Source organism: Convolutriloba macropyga, chromosome 1, assembly GCF_964194025.1.
Source record: "Convolutriloba macropyga chromosome 1, txConMacr16.3, whole genome shotgun sequence".
NCBI classification, from domain to species: domain Eukaryota; kingdom Metazoa; phylum Xenacoelomorpha; order Acoela; family Convolutidae; genus Convolutriloba; species Convolutriloba macropyga.
This window is the reverse complement of record NC_134468.1, coordinates 11852500-11872986: the sequence shown is the minus strand read 5'-3', so window position 1 is coordinate 11872986 and position 20487 is coordinate 11852500. Positions and strand designations below refer to the sequence as shown.

At 34.2% G+C, this 20487-nt stretch overlaps 1 protein-coding gene across 1 annotated transcript in view; it reads left to right on the top strand.

Moving 5' to 3' along the window:
* Positions 1-2140: 2140 nt before the first annotated feature.
* LOC142342588 (uncharacterized) overlaps positions 2141-20487 on the top strand; it is a 57473-nt gene continuing 39126 nt past the window's right edge. The window contains exons 1-11 of the mRNA XM_075394406.1: positions 2141-2167; positions 3216-3396; positions 6211-6281; positions 8674-8876; positions 9468-9658; positions 12507-12587; positions 13255-13454; positions 18914-18988; positions 19640-19694; positions 19806-19968; positions 20331-20480. Coding sequence (XP_075250521.1) covers positions 2141-2167; positions 3216-3396; positions 6211-6281; positions 8674-8876; positions 9468-9658; positions 12507-12587; positions 13255-13454; positions 18914-18988; positions 19640-19694; positions 19806-19968; positions 20331-20480 — 1397 coding nt within the window. The remainder of the gene's footprint in view (positions 2168-3215; positions 3397-6210; positions 6282-8673; positions 8877-9467; positions 9659-12506; positions 12588-13254; positions 13455-18913; positions 18989-19639; positions 19695-19805; positions 19969-20330; positions 20481-20487) is intronic.

Sequence of the window (20487 nt, the reverse complement as noted above, 5' to 3'; positions counted from 1 at the left end):
ACATTTGGCAGAAGGCTCAATGATATCACGATTGATATTTTGCTAGCACCTCTGCAGTGATAGTTTTATATCTAAAACTGTGATTCCATTTAGGGATCTCACCACAGGTTAATGCCTGAGATCAAATTGCCTCTGGAGTTATAATGTAAGGCTTCGACGTCACTCAGTGATGACGCAAGGATTCTGCCAACCAAAAAAGTAGAAAAATTATTGTATAATTTAAATTAGCATTAGTTAAATTCGCACAAAAAACCACCGTGAACACAAAAACATTCCAAATAAACAATTAAGATAGACTAGCAATAGCCCTAAATAATGAATATCAGTTTTGTCCCTGAGAATCTGCAGCCAATTCTGAATCCATTGTGATTAGGCCTACTTACTCTCCTGTTCTTTTAGTCTCGCAGAGGAATTCAGAAACTTTGCAGGCCGGCTGTTGTCAATCTAATTAGCATAAAATTCCAGTTTCAGAGATCTGATACGCTGAACAGGGGATTAATCCCATAAATTCATACCTCAGCACCATTGGTTGTTCTTGAAATGTCCTTTGTGGCTATTTCATGCTGTTACCAATTTTTGTTGAACATGGGAGGACGGCTCAACATTGGACACTTTAGATATAATTTGGATATAATTTGATTTAAATATTAACAAAACTCCATTTTTCCCCAATAACATAGCCATCTAAACGATGTTGTTCTGCCAAATTAGTTCTTTCTTGTACACTAAATTCAAAGTGTTTTTCTTTTTTCTTGATTTTTGGAAGCTAGAGCAGGGATCGTTTTTTGAGCCGTGGCCACTTCACAGTCTTCCGTAACCAAATTTTTTGATTTAATTTCTACATTTTTGCGTTCAAAAATTTTGATGAAACGAAAATAACAGCCGGTTAACAATGGACAGGTATGATGCTTTTGGAAGGTGTTAATTCGGGCAAGTTCAATATCGGGCTTACGAGCCTTATCGGGCTTACAACCTGCAGTAATTTTCTCTAAGGCATCAAGTTTTCTGATGTATCATTTTCCCGTTTCGTTACGAAAGTTAGAATTCAAACAATTAGGGATAATGATGAAAATTTTTTCAAGAAGTGTGTATACTTGCAGGAAATTTTTAGGTGACAATTTAACTGTTCCGTCACCAGGTTGGAATCTAAAACCTTCAAACACTGATATGGTATACGGATCACCAAAAAAAGGATACGCTCCAGGCTATCTGTTTCGCTGTTAATTTATAAATACACTTTACACTTATCGGGTGTATGATAATGCCGTTCAACCGCATCACGATTTGACACTGCTTGAACATTCTTGCATATACGATGCGATTTTGGTACTAAATTGGGTTTTGCCGGCAACCCATACTGTCCTCAGCAAAGGTCGGTTGGTGGTAAAATTATAGTGGCCACGGCTATTGCAGGTGAAAACGTTTTACCCAGGTCTTTGATATCTTGTTATTGTGTCAACGTACACGTGAATAAGTTGATCATCTTGTGGATATGCGAAAACGCGGTATCTGTAGATTTGTTATTTCGCGCAGCTCCAGGCAAAAATAGCCAGAATGACTTTTTTAACATAAAACCCGTTTCATTCTCCAAACAACGTTCTTTACTTTTCGAAGAAATTGGGAATTCAAATTCAACCTTTATCACACAGTCTTCAGCGTTCAATGGAGCAGGAAAAATTCTAGAATTCGGTAAACTTTTCAGTCGTTTTAATTGCCCTCGGGGTCTAGATGAGATAACCAATTCGCTAATGGTAATAACTTTGCTTTTAGCGATTGAGTCTGTAGCTGTTTTTCATGACACTTTGCGCCCTTACTTCACCAATTGTAATCGGAATGAAGTGACGGAGATGTGAAAGTGTTATATTCACATTTCAGAATGGTCACCCCGATTTTAACCTTTAATAATTGTACCGATTAGGTTTCATTGAGATCTAACTATCCTGAATTATGGAAGCAATCGGGGTGAAATAATGTAAGGATATTATGGTGATAAATGATATAGGAGTAAAAAATTCGGGGTAGGCTATCGGGCATAAGAAAATAGGTTTGAAAAACAGGAAATCTGTATAAACAATTATCAATGCAAATTTGGATTATTTACCCTTTTATATCTGGTCCTAATTGTGTGCGCCCTATTAATATGAAAGAAAGTATGAGCTCTGCAATAGTAAGCAAAAGATTAGTTAGTTACTAAACCTAATTTATTTATGTAGTTTCTTGTGAACTTAAATCAGATTCAGTAAACGTTGGAAAGCAAATGCGGTGAATTCTTGTAAGAAATGCGGTGAATTTTCCGGTGAATTTTTGTAAGAAATGCGGTGAAAAGCGGTGAAATTTTTTTAACCGCCTTCACCGCAATCACCGCAATTCTGACAAAATTTCACCGCATTCACCGCTTTTCTTATAGAAATTCACCCAAAAACCTCAACCCGGAAAATTACAACTAGTGAGCAAATTTGTAGCAAAAGCGAACAAGATTTATTTGAAAACAATTAATTGGTGAAGTAACAAAGGTCGGTAAAAAAGTTAATGAAATAATAGCAAAATCAGTGAAAATTAGCCAATTGGCACAGGACCTCTAAACTTCCATAACCAGTTTGTGATTGAATCTCTTCTAATGAGCGTTTTAACAATTACTGTTTTTCCGATAACTGTCAATCTTAACATTCAGGGACAGTAAATGTTTCCATCGAATTGCTACGATCTTTTTTGTTGCATTTTTCTGTGCTATCAAATATTTCGAAGTTTCACTCATTTTAAACTCGTTTTGTTAGAGAAATCTTGAAGCAGTTTTTGACTGTGATACAGCGGCTCCAAATTTAATTATAGATCAGAAACTGCCTGGTTACTTATAACTGATTTTGCTATTATACATAAACAGCGTCCAAATATTAAACGTACAATTTTATTTTAATTTGGCACAAACTCGGTTTTTGAATACTTTACGCATGGAAGCAAACATAGCAACGATAATTTTTCCTCAAAAAACAAGGGAATGATTCTTTGCTTTTTTTGTTTTACCATTAGAACGGTTTAGCTGCTTCATAGTTGTAATATGATCAAAAATTTAATTACTGAAAAGAAATCTTAAATGTTAAAGAACTAGGATACGCGCTCAAATTTTTCTTCTACGGCGAGAACTTGGGAAAAGTTGAAAAAAAATGAAATTATTTTTCAGTTCTAGATTCTTTTTCATTATTCCGTTGCTGTTACAGTTTGCAATTGCCACAGTAAACAATTCCTACTGTTGCGATAACAACAACAACTTAGTATTCAAGTCGTTTATGAGTTACAACTTTGATTATAAATGGAGTGGTTATGACGAGAGCAGTGTCCTTTTGCATGACTTGCTGGAATCTATCGGGGAGGGGATATTTTCTGAACAATTGCCCCAAGGTCAGTTAGAGTTGCATTAGTTTATGAGCACCAGTGTTTATTCTGGTTCCAAAAACATTGTCAAATGTCGATCAAGCTCGGAGAAACGACCAAAAATAGATTCACATTCTTAATGCATACGTCATTTAATCGTCGAAATCAGTTTTTGAACTGAAAAATTGATTAAGTCTGAATAAAATGCAAAAGTCTGAATAAAATGAGGTACATGTTAAATAGTCATTTATCTTAAGAGCAAACTAATCCTTTGGTTATCAAGGAGGCTCGGTAATGTGCGATCGCACATAAGGTTCCCACCCCACTCATCCACAATTTTGGCATAATTGTCTACCAACTGAGGAACAGATAGAAGACCCCAAAAACTCAAGTATTTTTCAAAAAAAAAATTGGTGTATGAACGAAAAGATAGCCTCCAAAGCAAATAACAGTGGAGTAAATAATGATGCATTAGATTGATGAGATTGAATAAAAATGATGCATTAGATTGATTGATTGACGAACAGCAAAATCAAACAACAACAACAAACAAAAATTACATCAAAAAGTTTATGTCTGTTTTAAAAAACAAAACTTAATAACAAAGTCAAAACAGCGTCTGATAAAACTGAAACTAAACAAAGTAACTTGTATTTCAACAGAAGAGATATGGGAACAGTCCATAATAAGGCTTGGTAAAATTTAGACAATAAAGAACAAAAATGGTAAATTTGAAAAATTAGCTAACTTAAGAAAAAACAATTAATTTCAAAGTAATGAAAACCATTAGAAATCAACTAAAATATCCGATCGGTTAAAGATTACTAATGTTTTTAAAATTGGGAGTTAAGAGCTGTCCGTATACAATTTTTTTGTGTTTACAAAAAGAACAATAAATAGACAACAAACAAAAAATCAGTTAACTTTTGCCAGAAAACGCTTACGAAGCCGTAAAGCCATACTTTGGCCCTCAAAATATGTTCGATTGCTTCTTCTTTGAACACCAATAACGTATTATGTGACTTCTCATCATTGAAACCAGGAAACAAGTAGACAAAAAGAAAAAAGAAGGCAAAATTAAGTAATACTTTGTTAATAATGTTTTTTTTTCGAAAAAGAGTTATTTCCAAAGACATAAAAGCCATTAATTACAAAATTAAATATCTAATGGGTTCGTCTATTCTTCAAAAAGAAACTCTTGAGACCCGCAATTACCCAAAATATATCTTACGTCTACAATAAACGTAAAATATGACAAAAATCAGAACTTATTTTACTTTTTTTTGTAAAAAAAAAACCGTGTCGAAGCCAGTGAAGTCATAACAACTTCTTTGAAAACATTAGATTTTAGGTCACCAGTCCCTTTTTTATCTCCCCCTGACAACAATATTATCACATTTGGCTTGTAATTAACGACACTATGTAGCAAACAGACAATAAAAGTAACAACATTGCGAATCTAAAAAAGTTTTTTTTTAGATTGAAAAACAATTGTTTCAACAAACGTCATGACAGCCATCAGCTATCTACTAAAATCAGAATATTGGGCCATTTCTTCGTCCATGAAAAGTCAACGGAACCGGGTAATTGTATAGGAAGATTCATACGACTAAAAGACAAAGTAAAAACAACTGTTAGAGAGAAAATTAAAAAATTAAATTAAGTTATTCGAGAAAGTTTTGTCGAAGCCGTTAAAACCAGAATCTCTATCCTTAAGGATTTTATTATTATCAATTGTGCCTTGCTTTGAACGCCAATAATGTGATATTTGAACTGTCAATAGCGTGATAATGTGACAAAACTAGAAAAATTGAAGAATGACTGAAAATAAAATTACTGAAAATAGAAAAATTGTAATCTAGTAGTATCAAAGCAAGAAAACAACAACTTTAGGTGTGAAACCGCAATAAGGATTGAATTCGAAATCAATAGATGGAAAAAGCTTCTAGATACTAAGCTTCAAGTTGACCAAAGTAGGAGAAAATGGAGGCAAAGTTCATTAAGCCATTATTTATTTAAAAAACAAATATTTTTTAAAGTTAAAACGACCATAAGCTTTCAAGTAAAAAACTAGATACAATATTTTGGAGCTATTTAAGAGGCGAATTGGTCCTATCACTAGTGAGCTTTGATTTGAAATGTTCTGTTATTTAATTAAAATATAATAATTTTTTTTTATAAAAAAGACGGACTGATTACAATCCGAACTATTTTTGGATTGTGTCAGTCATTAATTCAAAACTAGCTCGATTAACGCTGTTTGTCAATTAGGAACACCTAATTTTTCGAATGACATAGATATAGATATTTTGTTTGTTAAAAAATCAAAAATAAACTCACTCAATTCTCTACGATGAATATATCGATCGGCCAAAAAAACCCATTAGAGTATATACTTCCTCCCCCCTCAAGAGGGGTCGGAACTATATTTCAACAACTTCATTGCTAAATTAACGCGTCTTTTCCATAGCCTCCCACCCCCGCTTAATGGTCTTCTAGCTCCTCCCCCCTCCCCGAATCTTGGTAGTTAAACTATAATGGGGGCTATATTTTCGTAAGATGGTGGCTATAATAGGAAAGATCCAAATTTCTTGGAGGGAAGGACTAATGAAACTTCTCATGGATCTTTTCCTCGTGTAACTCAAAGCACCTCTCTTTTCAGAAAAAAATAATCTTTTAAAATTAATAGTATCGTTTATTCTTATTATTATCTTTTATGTTAATAAAATTTGCTCTCTTAAATGCAGTAACCACTTTGCATTTTTAAAGAAAAAGAATCGGCCCGCAGAAAAAGAAATTAACGCAAACTGAAATACTTTTGAAAAGTTGTTCTCATTCTAGATCAATTCGCTGATCTCTATATCCAGAATCGAGAAAACAGGACAACTGTTACAATGGAAGACACTAGAACGGTAAGTTCAACTAACTCTTTCCTTGACTTTGATGAGTCCCTGTAACGTTAACGAGAACTGATAAATATACCCAGGTTGAAGTCCAGACCGAAATGGCCTGTGATCAGACAGACCATCTCAGACAAAAGTAACATCTGATCAGACCGACGCAGACTGATCGGTCCTCTGATCAGACTATAGAGCGCTCTTAGCTCCGTGTAGGCTTAAAGTGCACTCGAAAACATCCTCTAACTAGACTCTTGTGTGCTCGATTGTCACTCCCTTATCAGACTGAAGTGTGATCGAAATCGTCTCTGATCAGACTGAGGTGCGCTCGAAACTGCCTATGATCAGAATAAGCGGCGATCGAAGTTGCTTCAGATCAGACTAAAGTGCGTTAAAAATATTCTAATCAGAGAATGGATTCAAACATGAAGAAATCTCTCAAAATTGTTATGATGTATTCATTTCATAAAAATTCATGTTTTTAGTAATATATTCATCTAAGGAAAAACCAATTCTAAAAGTATTGCTTATGAATAGAAAACCCAAGTGCCGAAAAAAAATTTATTGAGCACGCCATCAATTAGTCAATTCTTCAAACTCTCGATGAGTCTCTGATCAGAATGCTGCTGTATTGTTGGCTGTTGGCAGAGACAACGTCTGTCAGTAAAAACAGAAAAAAAATAGAAAAAAAATAGTTTGAATCAGCATCTGAAAAGACTAGAGTGCGCTCGAATTGTTCTCTGATTAGACCAGTGTGTGCTCGAAACTGCCTTTAATCAGACCGTCTCAGAACAAAGTGATCTCTGACCAGACAAGTTCCAGACCAATGTCCAGACGAAAGTGCGCTCGAAGACTTTTCCAGACCATGTAATTCGAGCACACCGAGAACATGTGTGCGTTCCAAGATGGTTGGTCTGATCAGAGGACATTTTGGTCCTGGTCACCTCGCCTTGCAGTCCCTGCGCTAGAAGACCCACTTGCGCTAGAAAGTACTTCTGATCAGACTCTTGTGTCCAGGTGTCACCACTAAAAATCGCTAAAAATTATAAGGGTGGCAGTGAATGCGGTGAATTTTTGTAAAGTATGCGGTTTTAGCGGTGCACAAGGCAAAAACAAATTCAGTGCTAAACACCGGAAATCTTCAGAATATTCACCTCCAATTTCACCACAGATCTTAGCGCTGAATTTTTCTTTCACCACTGACTGATTAGTGGTGAACTTTTTCTCAAAACTAATCAGCTGGGGTGAGTAAAAAGTTCATTGCTAACCACTAAGCTGTGAAAAAATTCACAGCTATACCCGTTAATGCATATTTCTGAATTAGTGGATGAACTTATACATTTTGCCACAAGGAACGTCTTCATCTACAGTTAAGTAAAATCCTCTAAAGGGGACCGGCATTTGCTATCACCTGGACTCCTTGGTTCTGATTAGAGTTATCGGATTTTAGATTAGTCTCGGATCAGAAAGCTGCCTTATTGTTGTCTCTTGGCAAAACCAACATCTCTCAGTAAAAAATTAGATGACAAAATGTTGCGCTCGAAATGGTCTCTGATCAGAACCAGTTGGGTTCAGAATAATTTCTGTATAGACCCGGTTGCGCTCGAACAGATTTTGATCAGACCCAGTTGTCCTCGCACCGTTTATGATCAGACCCGCTTGCGCTCAAATCGGTTACGATCAGACTAAAGTGCACGCGAATCCACCTCTAGTGTGCTCAAAATTGCCCCGTAAAATGATCTGGCTTGAGCTCGAAATGGTCTGATTCGGATAATCTGAGCGAACCTCTCAGCTTGGGAAAAGCGCGACCACTTTCAAGACTTTCAATGGATTTTGTTTTCACTTATGTAAAGCACGCTTTTATTCCCGACTGCTGGGAATTAATACCCTATTTTCATAAAATGACTCAAAAAGATGTCATTTTTTGACGATGTCAGTGAGAATGGGTCATTTATTACGTTTAGGGAGTGTTCAAAAAATATTTCAGGGCAAAACATCTACACAAGCACCAAAATTCTTCGCACCAAAGAAGCCCTATAATATCTTCTGCCTTTGGGACCCCCGGGTCGAGGTGTCAACACCAAAAATTGCTGAAAATTGCAGCGGTGATCGCGGTAAATGAACGTAAGAATTGCGGTTTTTAGCGCTGATACGGCGATTAAAATAATTTCACCACTATAATTTGCTAATCGTTAAAAATTATCCACTAAAGACCGCAGCAAATTTCCCAAAATTCTCTGCTTTTACCGCATTCATCGCTAAATTATTCGGGTGATTTGCTGTGGAATTTTTTTTCCACCACTGTTCAAAGCAGTTGTTTTTCATTTTTTTTTCAAGAAAACCTCGACCCGTGTCAAAATGATGTGTATAAATTAGTGGTTAAGAAGTATAAATGTTGATATTTCAGTTGATCCATGACTATGGCTTTGAGAACACAGGATACACTCTCTTCATATCCATAGCTTCTATCTACTGTCTGTTTGTGGCCATTGCCGTAGTTGTCGTCATCACTCTATGGGTGTTGAAGAAGGCATTCACGACTCTAAGAGAGGGCAAAGTGGGCTTTTATATACTCTGTGGGCTCATGATTGGCTTGTCAATTCTCATCATGTAAGTAATAACCCAGGTTGACCAGATTCACCAATCCTGGGTTGAACGTGGGTATTATGGTATGGTTGTAAGTTTATAGTTTGTAGCATATCATATATCATAAGTGAAAAGATGGAAAACGATTTTACCTAGTTTGGTAAGTCCTTTACGGTAAAATTTAAGTTTCAGATCGAAAACTCCAAAACAGTACAATTTTTGGGAGGAGGTGCTGGTACCGAAATGACCGGCAGTGATCAGACCGTCCCAGACCGAATCCACCTCTGATCGGACTCAAGTGCACTCGGAACCAGCCTATAATGAAACTATCAATTAAGTGTTCTTGAGGTGATATAGACCCTGCGGGTGGGCTTTCGATTTAATCTGATCATAAGTCAATTTGGCCTGCGAGTTTCTGCTTGAAAAATTTCGCCACTCACTGAAAGCAGAACTCTTATGCTCTGATGCTATATTTGGCACAGCTTTAATAAATATGAACAGTAATTCAAGAAATCGACACTATGTGATGAAACACTGCTGTCTATAGCGATAAGATATCGATATTTTGTAACTGAAAATATAAACAGTTAAGTAGAACCGTTTTCTCTGTTTCAGGCCAGCTATAGTGCTGTGGCGACAAAACTGGTCAGATTTGAGAGACAGTTACCCGGATAGGTTCATGAATAGGGTGAACAGGATCAACATTAACATGCAAGGATATATTCTCTCTGCCTCTGAGGAGATCGACAGTCTGAGAGAGGAACAACTAACGTTTACATTCCAGCAGATCCAGAGCAACTTAGACGGTAATTGATTAGGTCTAAGATCCCTAGCAAAGTCAAATTACTATACTCTTCATTAACTTACAGGCGTAAGTGATTGTTGTGTTCGTTAATAAAAAAGAATACGAACAGCAGTTTCAATTATTACTGTACAATAGTTCAACTATCCAATAATACAATACAATATTAGATCTTAAATGAACTCTGACACTGAAATCATATTCGTTTGTATCTTAAGACCCCAGAGTTTTGCTGCTAATGACAAGCACTAATAGAGCAGAGCTTTAGCTCTGAGTTGAGGGATTTCTCTCAAAAAATTTATTATACACGTTTCGATCATATTTTCGCAAACGGTAAGCCACAGAGTGGTATAAATTCACAAAAATACTGAGCGGGCATCCTTGTAAAAAATCACTAAAGGCCTTAAGCCAAGTTTCTTAGAAAAATTTATTAGAAGGCCAGTTACATGATTTTTCGTGGTTGATGTTTCAAATACATTCACAATTGACATTTATATCAGAAGAACTGATGCAACTGTCAAATTTTGGGATATTCTAGGCACGGATATCCTATTAAAAGCGAAACAGAACGAGGTAGGAATGTTTTTTTTTGCGTGTTACTATGTTAAAATTAGTTTAGAAACTACATCAATTTGATGCGTAAGGCAGCAAAAATTGGGTCTAAATTAGTTAGAAAATAGTTTAGGAAATTCGTTTGCAACTCGACCTCACCCTCAAAGTCTGGACTATGAACTCTACTTGACCTAGGTTTCCAAGATGTTCTCCAACATTTTTTAAGTTTACTGCCTTTTGAAACTCGTTAATGACTCGTTCCATTCCTTCAGCCTCTTATCAATCCAGTCGCAATTCGATAAGCCGAAAAACAGTAGTCTATTTTATATTAATTTGCAGATGTAAATAACTTTGTATGCATTATTTTGGCTAAACTTGGTGTTGGATATGTTAGTAACTGGATGGTTGAGTTTTTGGACCCTGTTTGTCATCACCGTATGTAGATTTGGCTCATTTGGCTACTGTTTTGTTACTCGTTGAGCTTCCGTTCGGCCGTCGGCCTCGTTTCAATAGTTTAAAAACTCGCTACGCTGAAAACAGTCTTGCTAAAAACTCGCTTACAACTTTAAAAGATTTTTCTTGATTCAGTTTTCAGCACCCTAGTTAAGAAATTTTTGGGTAATAGTTCCAATAGAATTTTAATACTGACTTTATACAAAAACACCAAATGTACCGAAGTCAGATGTCAAAGATTCAATTGGAGCAAGCCAAATTTTCCTAAACTCAAAAATCAATGTACCGAACAACCTGTTGAGACCAATTGCTCTTGCATTTGAGCACAACGGATGCAGAAAATAACGATCATTCTGTCCATTACTTTATCTTACAAAAATATTAGCTTATTAGCTTAATAAGTTTCCCTCTGATAGAAAACAATTATCATTGATCAGTGATACCTGAAAAAAAATTTAAAACATAACTACACTTCAATTGACCTTTAACTTTTTCCAAAAGCTTCATCGAAGTTGAAAATCAGTTAATATGAATGATAGTTAGATATTTTCTGTTTGTAAAAAAATTATTCTGACTGAAAAGAAGTGGTTGATTCCGTTAAAATTAAGAATTTATTGTAGTTAACCTATTAAATCTTTTTGTTGGGATTGGTTTGAGAATTTTCTGTTTTCGCTAAATTTTGAGCCACTTTTTAGTGCAATAAAAATATTCCTTTTGCTTATCGTTTCGAGAAAACTTTTTCTGGAAGTGTGAAATACTTTTGTTTTTGCGGTTGACTTAAATATTCACAATTACGCGGCCAGTAGAGCATTTTCAGCTAAAATTCATAAAATCAAAACCCAAATAACAAAGCTTCAATCACCATAAAATTGGTGCTGTCGAGATACTATTTTGAAAGAATAATTAATGAACAAAAAGCCACTCTATCTTGCTGATGTTCATTTTACCTAAACAAACAATTCCATTAAAAAACTCTTTTTAACAAATATTTCAAACACAGTTGTTACCAAACAATACTAAATAATACCAGAATGCAGTAGAGCAAAAACAATTAAGAGACCAAACTTTGAAAAAAACGTTTTGAAGCAATTCATTCTAGTAATTTATGCATCCTAAAGCTGAGACATAAGTTGTTTTGAATGGCATGAACCATCTGTTTTACCATGATTAGAATTCGAATTAGAACAAAAAAAATGACATTTAACTGTCACACCAATTTCAGGCTTCCTCCTTCTCTCCCTCCTTCTTTCTCTTCTTCCCTCCATGCCTCCCTCCCTCGTTGCCTCTCCCTCTCCCTATCTTCTCTATCTCTCTCTCTCTCTCTCTCTCTCTCTCTCTCTCGCTGTCTCTCTCTTTCTCTCTTTATATATATATATATTTATATATATATGTATATATATATATATATATATATATATATATATATATATATACATACTTATATATATATATATATATATATATATATATATATATATACATTATATATATATATATATATATATATATATATATAAATTTGCTTCTGATGTGTTACTTTTATTTAGTTGTGTATGCGCAGAGTTACTACAAACAACCAAAAAATTGAAAAAAAAATTAAGTTTGGTATAATAACATTCTCATAAAATTCTAATAAATATTGTTGTTTGATTTGAATAGTACAATCCATTCGAGAAAGAGAACAATAAGAGTTTCAAGAAACAGAATAGTTAAATCTTCGGGATCTCTACTTTGGCGGCCAGCAAATAATTTAGGCATAAGGATTGTAATTTAATCAACTGCATCACTGGAATTCAGTGGGCACTAAAATTGGATTTAGGAATTTTTTTTTGTTTGTTTTGTTTCAGATCTGCCCAGTCTAACGTTCCAGCCGATTGAGACCAAAATTTTGGATGATATCACTAACCCTATGAACACATTCGACCAAGGTATCAAAATTTAAGAAAAATATCCGCTGTCTTTCTAACATGAAGGCAAGTTGAACAGACGATGCATGCGTGAAATCTTAAAAGATATTTTAGATCATGAAGAAAACAGAACCAAGTGCGGTAAATTACATAATACATGAATTAAATAAATTTTCGTGCAATGCACTTAAGTACAGGACATAATTATCTGGTGGTAACGCGGCATTTTCTAGCTATTTCTTAAGAAAAATTACTGCGAATAATGCTGAAAAACATAACGTATAAACTTGCTCTGAAAAAAGTTCATTAAGTGCCCTGGACCTATAAAGCCTTTAGCCCTCGGCCTATAAAGAGATCATGCTCGACCCAAAATGGATAGAAAAAGACCATGATCGAGCGATAAATTTATCTAACCTGGTCTATTGATATGCTTTTTTCGACCTTTGAAAAGACTTTCCTCGAATTATATAGTAAGCTACACTTTGTGATTTTTGTCAATAACCAACCCCCCTCCCCCACCCCTACTAGAATTTTTTTACTCTTTTCATAAGTCGAGATCTAAATATGGGGACCAAATCTTGTACGATCTTGCAAGATTCTTGTAAAAAAAACGGTTATTCTTGGAAAACCTTGCATGACTCAATTTTCTCATGCAAGAATTAAAAATCATCTTTTGATCATTTGACAGCTCTGGAGTTAGCCAAAAGCGACTGGGAGAACCTGTTAGTGGCCTATGACCGGATGATGAATGCGACACAAGATGTGTCTGACGCAGTTTTTGAGGCCAAGAGTAATCTGAACAGCATGAGATGCACCACTTCAGACCCAGAGTGTTCACAGGCGGGGTTGTTGAGTGGGGATGTTACACGTCATGAGAACTACTTCACGGTATTTTTCAACTAATAAGAATACGGTATTTTTCAACTGTGTTGAACTGATCATGCCCGAACTTAATTGGTTATGAAAAGACATTTGACAATTTAATAGAAAGACTTGAGGTCAACTTTAGCTAGAATGCACGATGGGCCATGAATTTAAATTCGATTTTAAAGCCGCGGGTGTTCAGCGTTTAATTACAAGGGCCTGCTACCAGCTGTCAATTTCCTATCATAAACATAACAAGGAGGCTCGGTAATGTGCGTTCGCACATAATGTTCCGACCCAGCTCATCCACATTCTTAAATTAATTGGCTACCAAATGAGGAAGAGATAAAAAAAAACTTTAAAAAACATACATATCGTTAAGCAAACCACTAATGCAACAAAATAATGCCACTTTAGAGGGCCGATACAACTTGCTGATAGGAAAGCTGGAAAAGACCATCATAAAAATCAAATAATTAACATTTATTACGACCAAACGTCGATGGCTATTTTTTTTAAAAAAAGTAAGTCAAAGTCGCATCAGATAAAAACTAAACAAAACAAATCATCATTTACTTCATTAGAAAAAGATGAGACCTGTCCTCAATGCTACTTGGTTACAGGTCGACAAAAGGAGCAGAGTGCAAAGTTGAAAAACACATTTCTCTTTTTGTGTAAACAATTAAATTCAAAAAGATTAAAATCTTTATTTATTACGTGAAATTACTAAACGGTTCAATTATATCCCCATAGGAAGTAATTGAGACTTCTCATTATCCAGCTTATGTCGTAAGACAACTCTTATTGATTACATTATAACAGACGATTACGAAACAGGCATAGTAGCGGATAAAGTTTTGAAAACTGATCATTTTGCAACAATCACAGTTCTTAAACCTGTGATGCTAAAATCAAAAACAACAAAGAAAAAATTTGACAAAAAAATATTCAGCCATAGCGTTCCAAAATTACATTGAAATTTCAGACTGGAAACACTTTTACGGTGCAGTAACGAGAGATATGATGTTATTAGAATTTCAAAGAATTATTGAAAGAGCATTAGCACTATTTGCTCCAATTAAATCCTGTTATATTAGAAAAGAAAACCCAAAGTGTTTACTTCAAGAAAAATGGCTTTGTAAGAGAAAGAACAGTTTTCAATAATTAACAATCACAAAACCAAAAGCGAGTTAATTCGTCAAAAAATTCGTCGTTACTTCGTAATAAAGAAAAGACTCAAACAAAATTTCGCTCTTTATTAAACAGTTTTGGTAATAAGATAACAAAGCCTATGAATATTGCAAATCTTCTAATTTACAGATTTTCTACTCTAGAAGAGTTCATTGGCTTACAACAAACAAACAACATTCCTCCTAAAACTGCTCCGAGAAAATGTTTCACATTCCGATATATAACAGCCAAGGAAACAACTGTGCTCATAGATTCATTGATTACAAGTAAACCACTCGGACATTCAAAATTATCAGCTTGGGCAAAAAAAGATGCTAAAACAGCGCTAGCAGGTCTCTATGTTATCTAATTAATCAGTTCATTAAAGAAGGAAAATTTCCAGAAGATCTTAAAAAGCTTGTGTAACTCCACTCTTCAAAAATGGAAATCCCGTAGACCCAGTCAATTATAAACCTATTTCCGCCATTTCTGCTCTGTCAAAAATTTTTGAAAAAGCGTCAATTCACAGATCCCAAGTTTCCTAGAAAGTGAGCAGTTATTGTCTATTAGTCAATTTGGTTACAGAAAACAAATTTCAACAATTGATGCTAACCTGAAATCGAAAGAACAAAAAAGATTGGAACTCAACAAGAAAAAAAATGTTACAGGTGCGTTTTTAGATCTTTCAAAAGCTTTTGATTCTATAAACCACAAAATACTGTTACGGAGACTTGAAAATATAGGTTTTGACGAAGATGCTACCAATTCAATTGCAAATTATTTGAGTGAAATATCTCAAAGAATTGTCCTATATGAAATTGAATCAGATTGGATAAATTTGAAAAGAGGAGTCCCACAGGGTACTAATTTAGGATCTCTATCATTTAACATTTATGTCAACAATTTAGCAAAGATTGTAGAAAAGGATTGCACGGTCGTCCAGTATGCAGACGACATTTTTCTTTTTACATACGACACTGATGAAATATCGTCAAAAACAAAATTTGAACATAACATCTCAGAAATTACCGAATTTTTGCAAAGTCCCAGTTAGTGGCGAACAAACAAAAACAGAATATATTGTGTTCAGCACCAGGAAGAGGTTAAAAAATACTGTTCTGAATAAAGACAACGAAAGAATAGCAAAATCAAAAAGTGTGAAGTATCTTGACGTAATTGTTGATAGCAAACTAAAATTTGATGGAGAAGTGAAAAAGGTTCTTCAGATAATAGCTTGTGGAATGAGGGTTTTGAATACACTAAGTTAAAGTTTACCAGAGAAAACGAAACTCTTATTGCTTATTACAATAGTAATAAGTCATCTACTTTATTCCGCTTTAATTTTGATAGGGTTGCAAAAGTCATTACGCACATCTTTAGAAGAACAATGGAATTGGTGAATAAAAACCATTTTTAATAGGAGAAAATACTATCGGTCCACAGATCTCAAACTTCGCAACAAAATATTAACAGTATCTTTTCACTTGAAACATAATTGCTAAAAATTTTTTTTTTCGCTTACTCAGCAACCATCTTCCAGTACATAAAATTGAACCTCTCTCTACCTTGAGAATAAAACAAAATGACAGGTCAAAAAAAATAACGTTCGATATAAGAAAGAACAATAAGTTTTTAACTGATTCTTTTTTGCACAAGCCATTCCAATTGAAAATAGTATGCCTTCTAATATTAGACTGAAAACAACATCGAAAGCTTCCTTAAAAAAGTACTGAAAGAATATTTTTGGAAAGAATTTTTGAAGGACCCAAAAGCAACTGATATGAAAGATGAAATTGAGAGCATTAGATTGTGAGAAAATTTTATGATCGCTATTTAGGCTATTTTTTCACTAATGTAATGTCACATTTAAGTTGCGCAATTTAATGATTTTATAATTTTACATAATGTTATATTCTTAACCTTTTTCTCTTCTAACATTTGTTTTTTTTTCTAAGGTGTACCAGAAGAAACTAACAATGTTCTTTTTTAAGACCGCAAAACTGAGAAGTTCAAACTTTGCGCAAAAAATCCAGTGAAACGGTTAAAACCGCACTAAATTATCGTTTACTGGAATCGATACCGACCTGTCTTTACGGAGACTAAGCTACAGATCGACAGAAAAAGGATTTAAAGAAGGCGAACCTGAAATGTCCAAATATGTTTTTGAAAAGAAACGTTTTCAAAAGTCGTAACAGAGACAAGGTTTCAAATAATAGGGTGGATTAACATGCAACACTTCAGAAAGCCAATACCAAGTGTTAACAATGAGAAGCAGTCTCAAGACAAAGAAATAACAACAATTACAGGCAGAGACGCCAAAATTTCACAAATAGATTCATGACATCACAATAATGAAGGCAGTATGATTAATTTTTGATTCTATCTGTAAGAATTGTGATTTACCTAATTCTTTTCATCTGAATACCATAGGGTATTTTTTAAAGGACTTCGTAGAAATGACACCAAAAGAAACCCGAAAAATGAAAAGTATGAAAGCTCGAAAATTTCTTACTAAACTGAATGTTTGAAGCCATCAGTCAAAATTCATAAGCAACAGAGACTTTAATGATTCGATCAGTAAAAGTAGTTAGGAAATCTGGTTAATGAGGTTGAGTTACAAGAGGACAAAAAATGAGAGCAAACAGAGGACACTTAAAAATATTTTCTTGATTCTTTTTTTAAAATTCTCTTGAAAGACATAAAAAGCATTTGGCTAAAAAGTGAAATCGTTAAATATGTTCAGTTATTCGTCTTGAAGAAGCATTTGAGACCTAATATTATCAGGTATAAGTTGTACAACATCAAAAAGATGACAAATACAAGCAATCACTTTAAAAAATCCACTAAAATTTGGGAGACAACTATCCATAAATTATTTTAAAAATTTCACAAAAACTATGAATATTTTCAGTTGCTTTTTTAACGTTGAGCTTCATTTCAACGCTGCATCCTTTGAATTGGACCGTTCAATAAAATGAAATTTTGACAAAGAAACAGAATTGACCTATAAAATGCGCAACTATAATTATAATTTTTTTTTGAAAACTGTTGTCATCGAAACCATGAATCTATTAGTTAAATATAAAACCGTTACAAACGTTAATTTAAAAATTGTAAGAGATATATTTTGGCTTGTGTTCAATGACAATACGCTAGAAGATGAGAGAACTAAGAAAAAATAGCGGCAAAGTTTAAAATCCAAAGATTTTTTCTTCAAATAAATATTTTCGTATAAGTCTTGAGCGACATTGAATAACAACTGAAATTTTATCTAGGCTCACTTATAGTTCTTAAAGAAATCAATTGATTCTTTGATTGACAAGACTATGTCATTTGACTACAAAAACAATAAAATATGGAAGCCAATAAATATTAAGAAAACGTATGTTCAAAGCCATAAAGACCACGAACTTAACTATGAAACCATAATATGTTCGTTGGACCTCATTTGTTTGTAAATACTATCTGTCAATAATTGAGACATGATTTGAATTTCTTGTCAGTAATAAATATAAACACTTACAATTGTCGAAACATTTTGAAAAAAAGGCCGCGCCCAAATTAAACCAAAAAAGTCTTAGAGAACACTTAATTGTTCAAAAGGCTGCAAATACATCAGTTTTTAAACCAAATTTTCCTTTATCTCAAAATAAATAATGCTTTTTGTATAATTATCGAGTTTATGTTCGCAAGAACTATCAAAATTAAAATTCTAGAAACTCTTAAAGCAAGCGAAAGTATAACTATCTCTCTCTTTGAGCTTACGAAGGATAAGTTCTTAGTTTTTAGGTGTCTACGTCCCGCAAAAGAGGGCTAAATTGCATATTTTGTCACTTTTTTGGCGGGAAAAGCCTGAATTTCAAAAAATTAGAACAAATTATAGCGAAAAAAACTAAGATCGAACAATTCAGCAACCATCCTCTATCTTTGAGGATTGCACCAAAACCACTACTCTTAACAGTTTTATCTAGTTTTATCAAAAATGGTGAAAATTTTATTAGAAAATACAGAAAATGTGAATAAAAACAGCGGAATATTGTCTCCTATTCCTCCTAAACCTCGATAACTCCCTCTAAAAATGAAATTCGAAAAAAATCTTTTTAATTCCATATTCTACGCTGGACGGGCTTTCTTATGATACCAATCACAACTCTTTCCGATGATTATATCGATCGGCGAATTTTGACTGAACAAAAGAAACTCATCTGAGTATATAGCCCCCCCCCCCCAATAAAGTGGGTCAGAACAAAAATCCGTTTCAGATCAGGTTTTCAGAAACAAAACGCATGAAAAGTTTAAATTTTTGTTTGCAGGACGAAATGACAAATCCGTTGGCGAGTGAGTCATTTAACATTTTCCAGACTGATATTGTCTCAGATGTCAATCAGGTTAGTACTGTATATCATTTTCTTTTAATCTTTTTCTAGTATCAGTTAAGGGTGACAACTTCAAAACCATTTCAAAATTATACTGGAAACAATTTTCAATAAAATCTGCAAAAACAAAACGTGAGGCAAATTCAGTGACATAAATTGCGTGATTCCCAATAACTTTTATGCATTCTAGTTGCTAGTTGCAAAATTCAGTAAAATTGAATTCTTATTAACCTAATGGCTTTCTATTATCTCTTATTCTTATTGAGTTTCATTAAGCCGCATATTGTTCGAATTTTTCTTTCATATCGCGTACAAGCAACATTGCCATTTCATATTTATTATTTGGAACACATCAATATATTTTCATGAACTCTAAAGCAGATTTTTAAACCATTTTAGAGCATTTATCAGGTAGGTTTTCTCAAAAAGTGCCAACTAACACAGTTTAGATAGCTAGATATGTGATAATTTGGCTAACAAACATCACTTTTGTTTGAAAAACATCGTGCAATCATAGCTTACTTTCTGCGCGAAGTGGGATTTGATGTATGCTCGTATTTTATGCTCGAAAGATAACATAATTACTTGAAAAATTTACATTTTGCGCATTTTTGCCGTTTTTTTTGTGGCAAAAAATAATTAGTTTTTGGTTAATGTTTTCAGGAAATGGACCTGATGGTTGATGCAATAAATGCTTCGGTCTCGAGTGCAGTTCAAGGTCAGTTTAGAAACAACATAACACAGTAAAAATCAGTATGAGTACAAAAACTGCATCGGATGACGTCATAAACATGAAAGAATTAGGGGTCAGATAGTAATGTTTTTATAGACATGACAAATATGGCGGCCTCGGCTAAGCAGAGAACAGATGAACTGATTTTGAATGTGTCCTCTGATGTCAATGTCACTCTGTCACCCTTCGACCTTCAAAATTACTTGTGGCATCCTTGGAGTCAGTTACACTCAGAAGCTACAGATTATCTCGACTCAGTGTGAGTGGAGCTTTTAGAACTATGTTTGAGACGTTGCAAAAGCTGAACAAAACTGGAAGGCAAAAAAATCTAACTTTAACTGGCACCTTATTACCGGAAAAAAGTAATTTGAGAATTCGACCTCATAAAGCCAAATTTGTATTTTAATTTCTTTCAAAAAATGGGATTTCTGAAAATTTTCTTCGCAGTTAGATTCTACTTATATAGGGTTTTAAATGATATCACATACGTTAGTCTAGGACGCCTTAAAAGTGGGGAAAATGTCAAAGTACAGCTGGCGTACAGTTTTCGTAATTTTTCTTCAAAAATGTGAGAACTATTAAACCGTTAACTAGTTATAAATTAGATAAAAAATTGTTTAGACGTCCATGCTACATGACAGCTCGTGTGATGGCCATAGTTGTATGTATGGCTGGAATTCTGTTGTCTACAGCAGCTATGGCATTGTGGAGAAAGAAACCAGCTAGGGAGAGAAACATCCTCAACCACATTTTCGGTTTCGTCATGTTAGGGTATGCT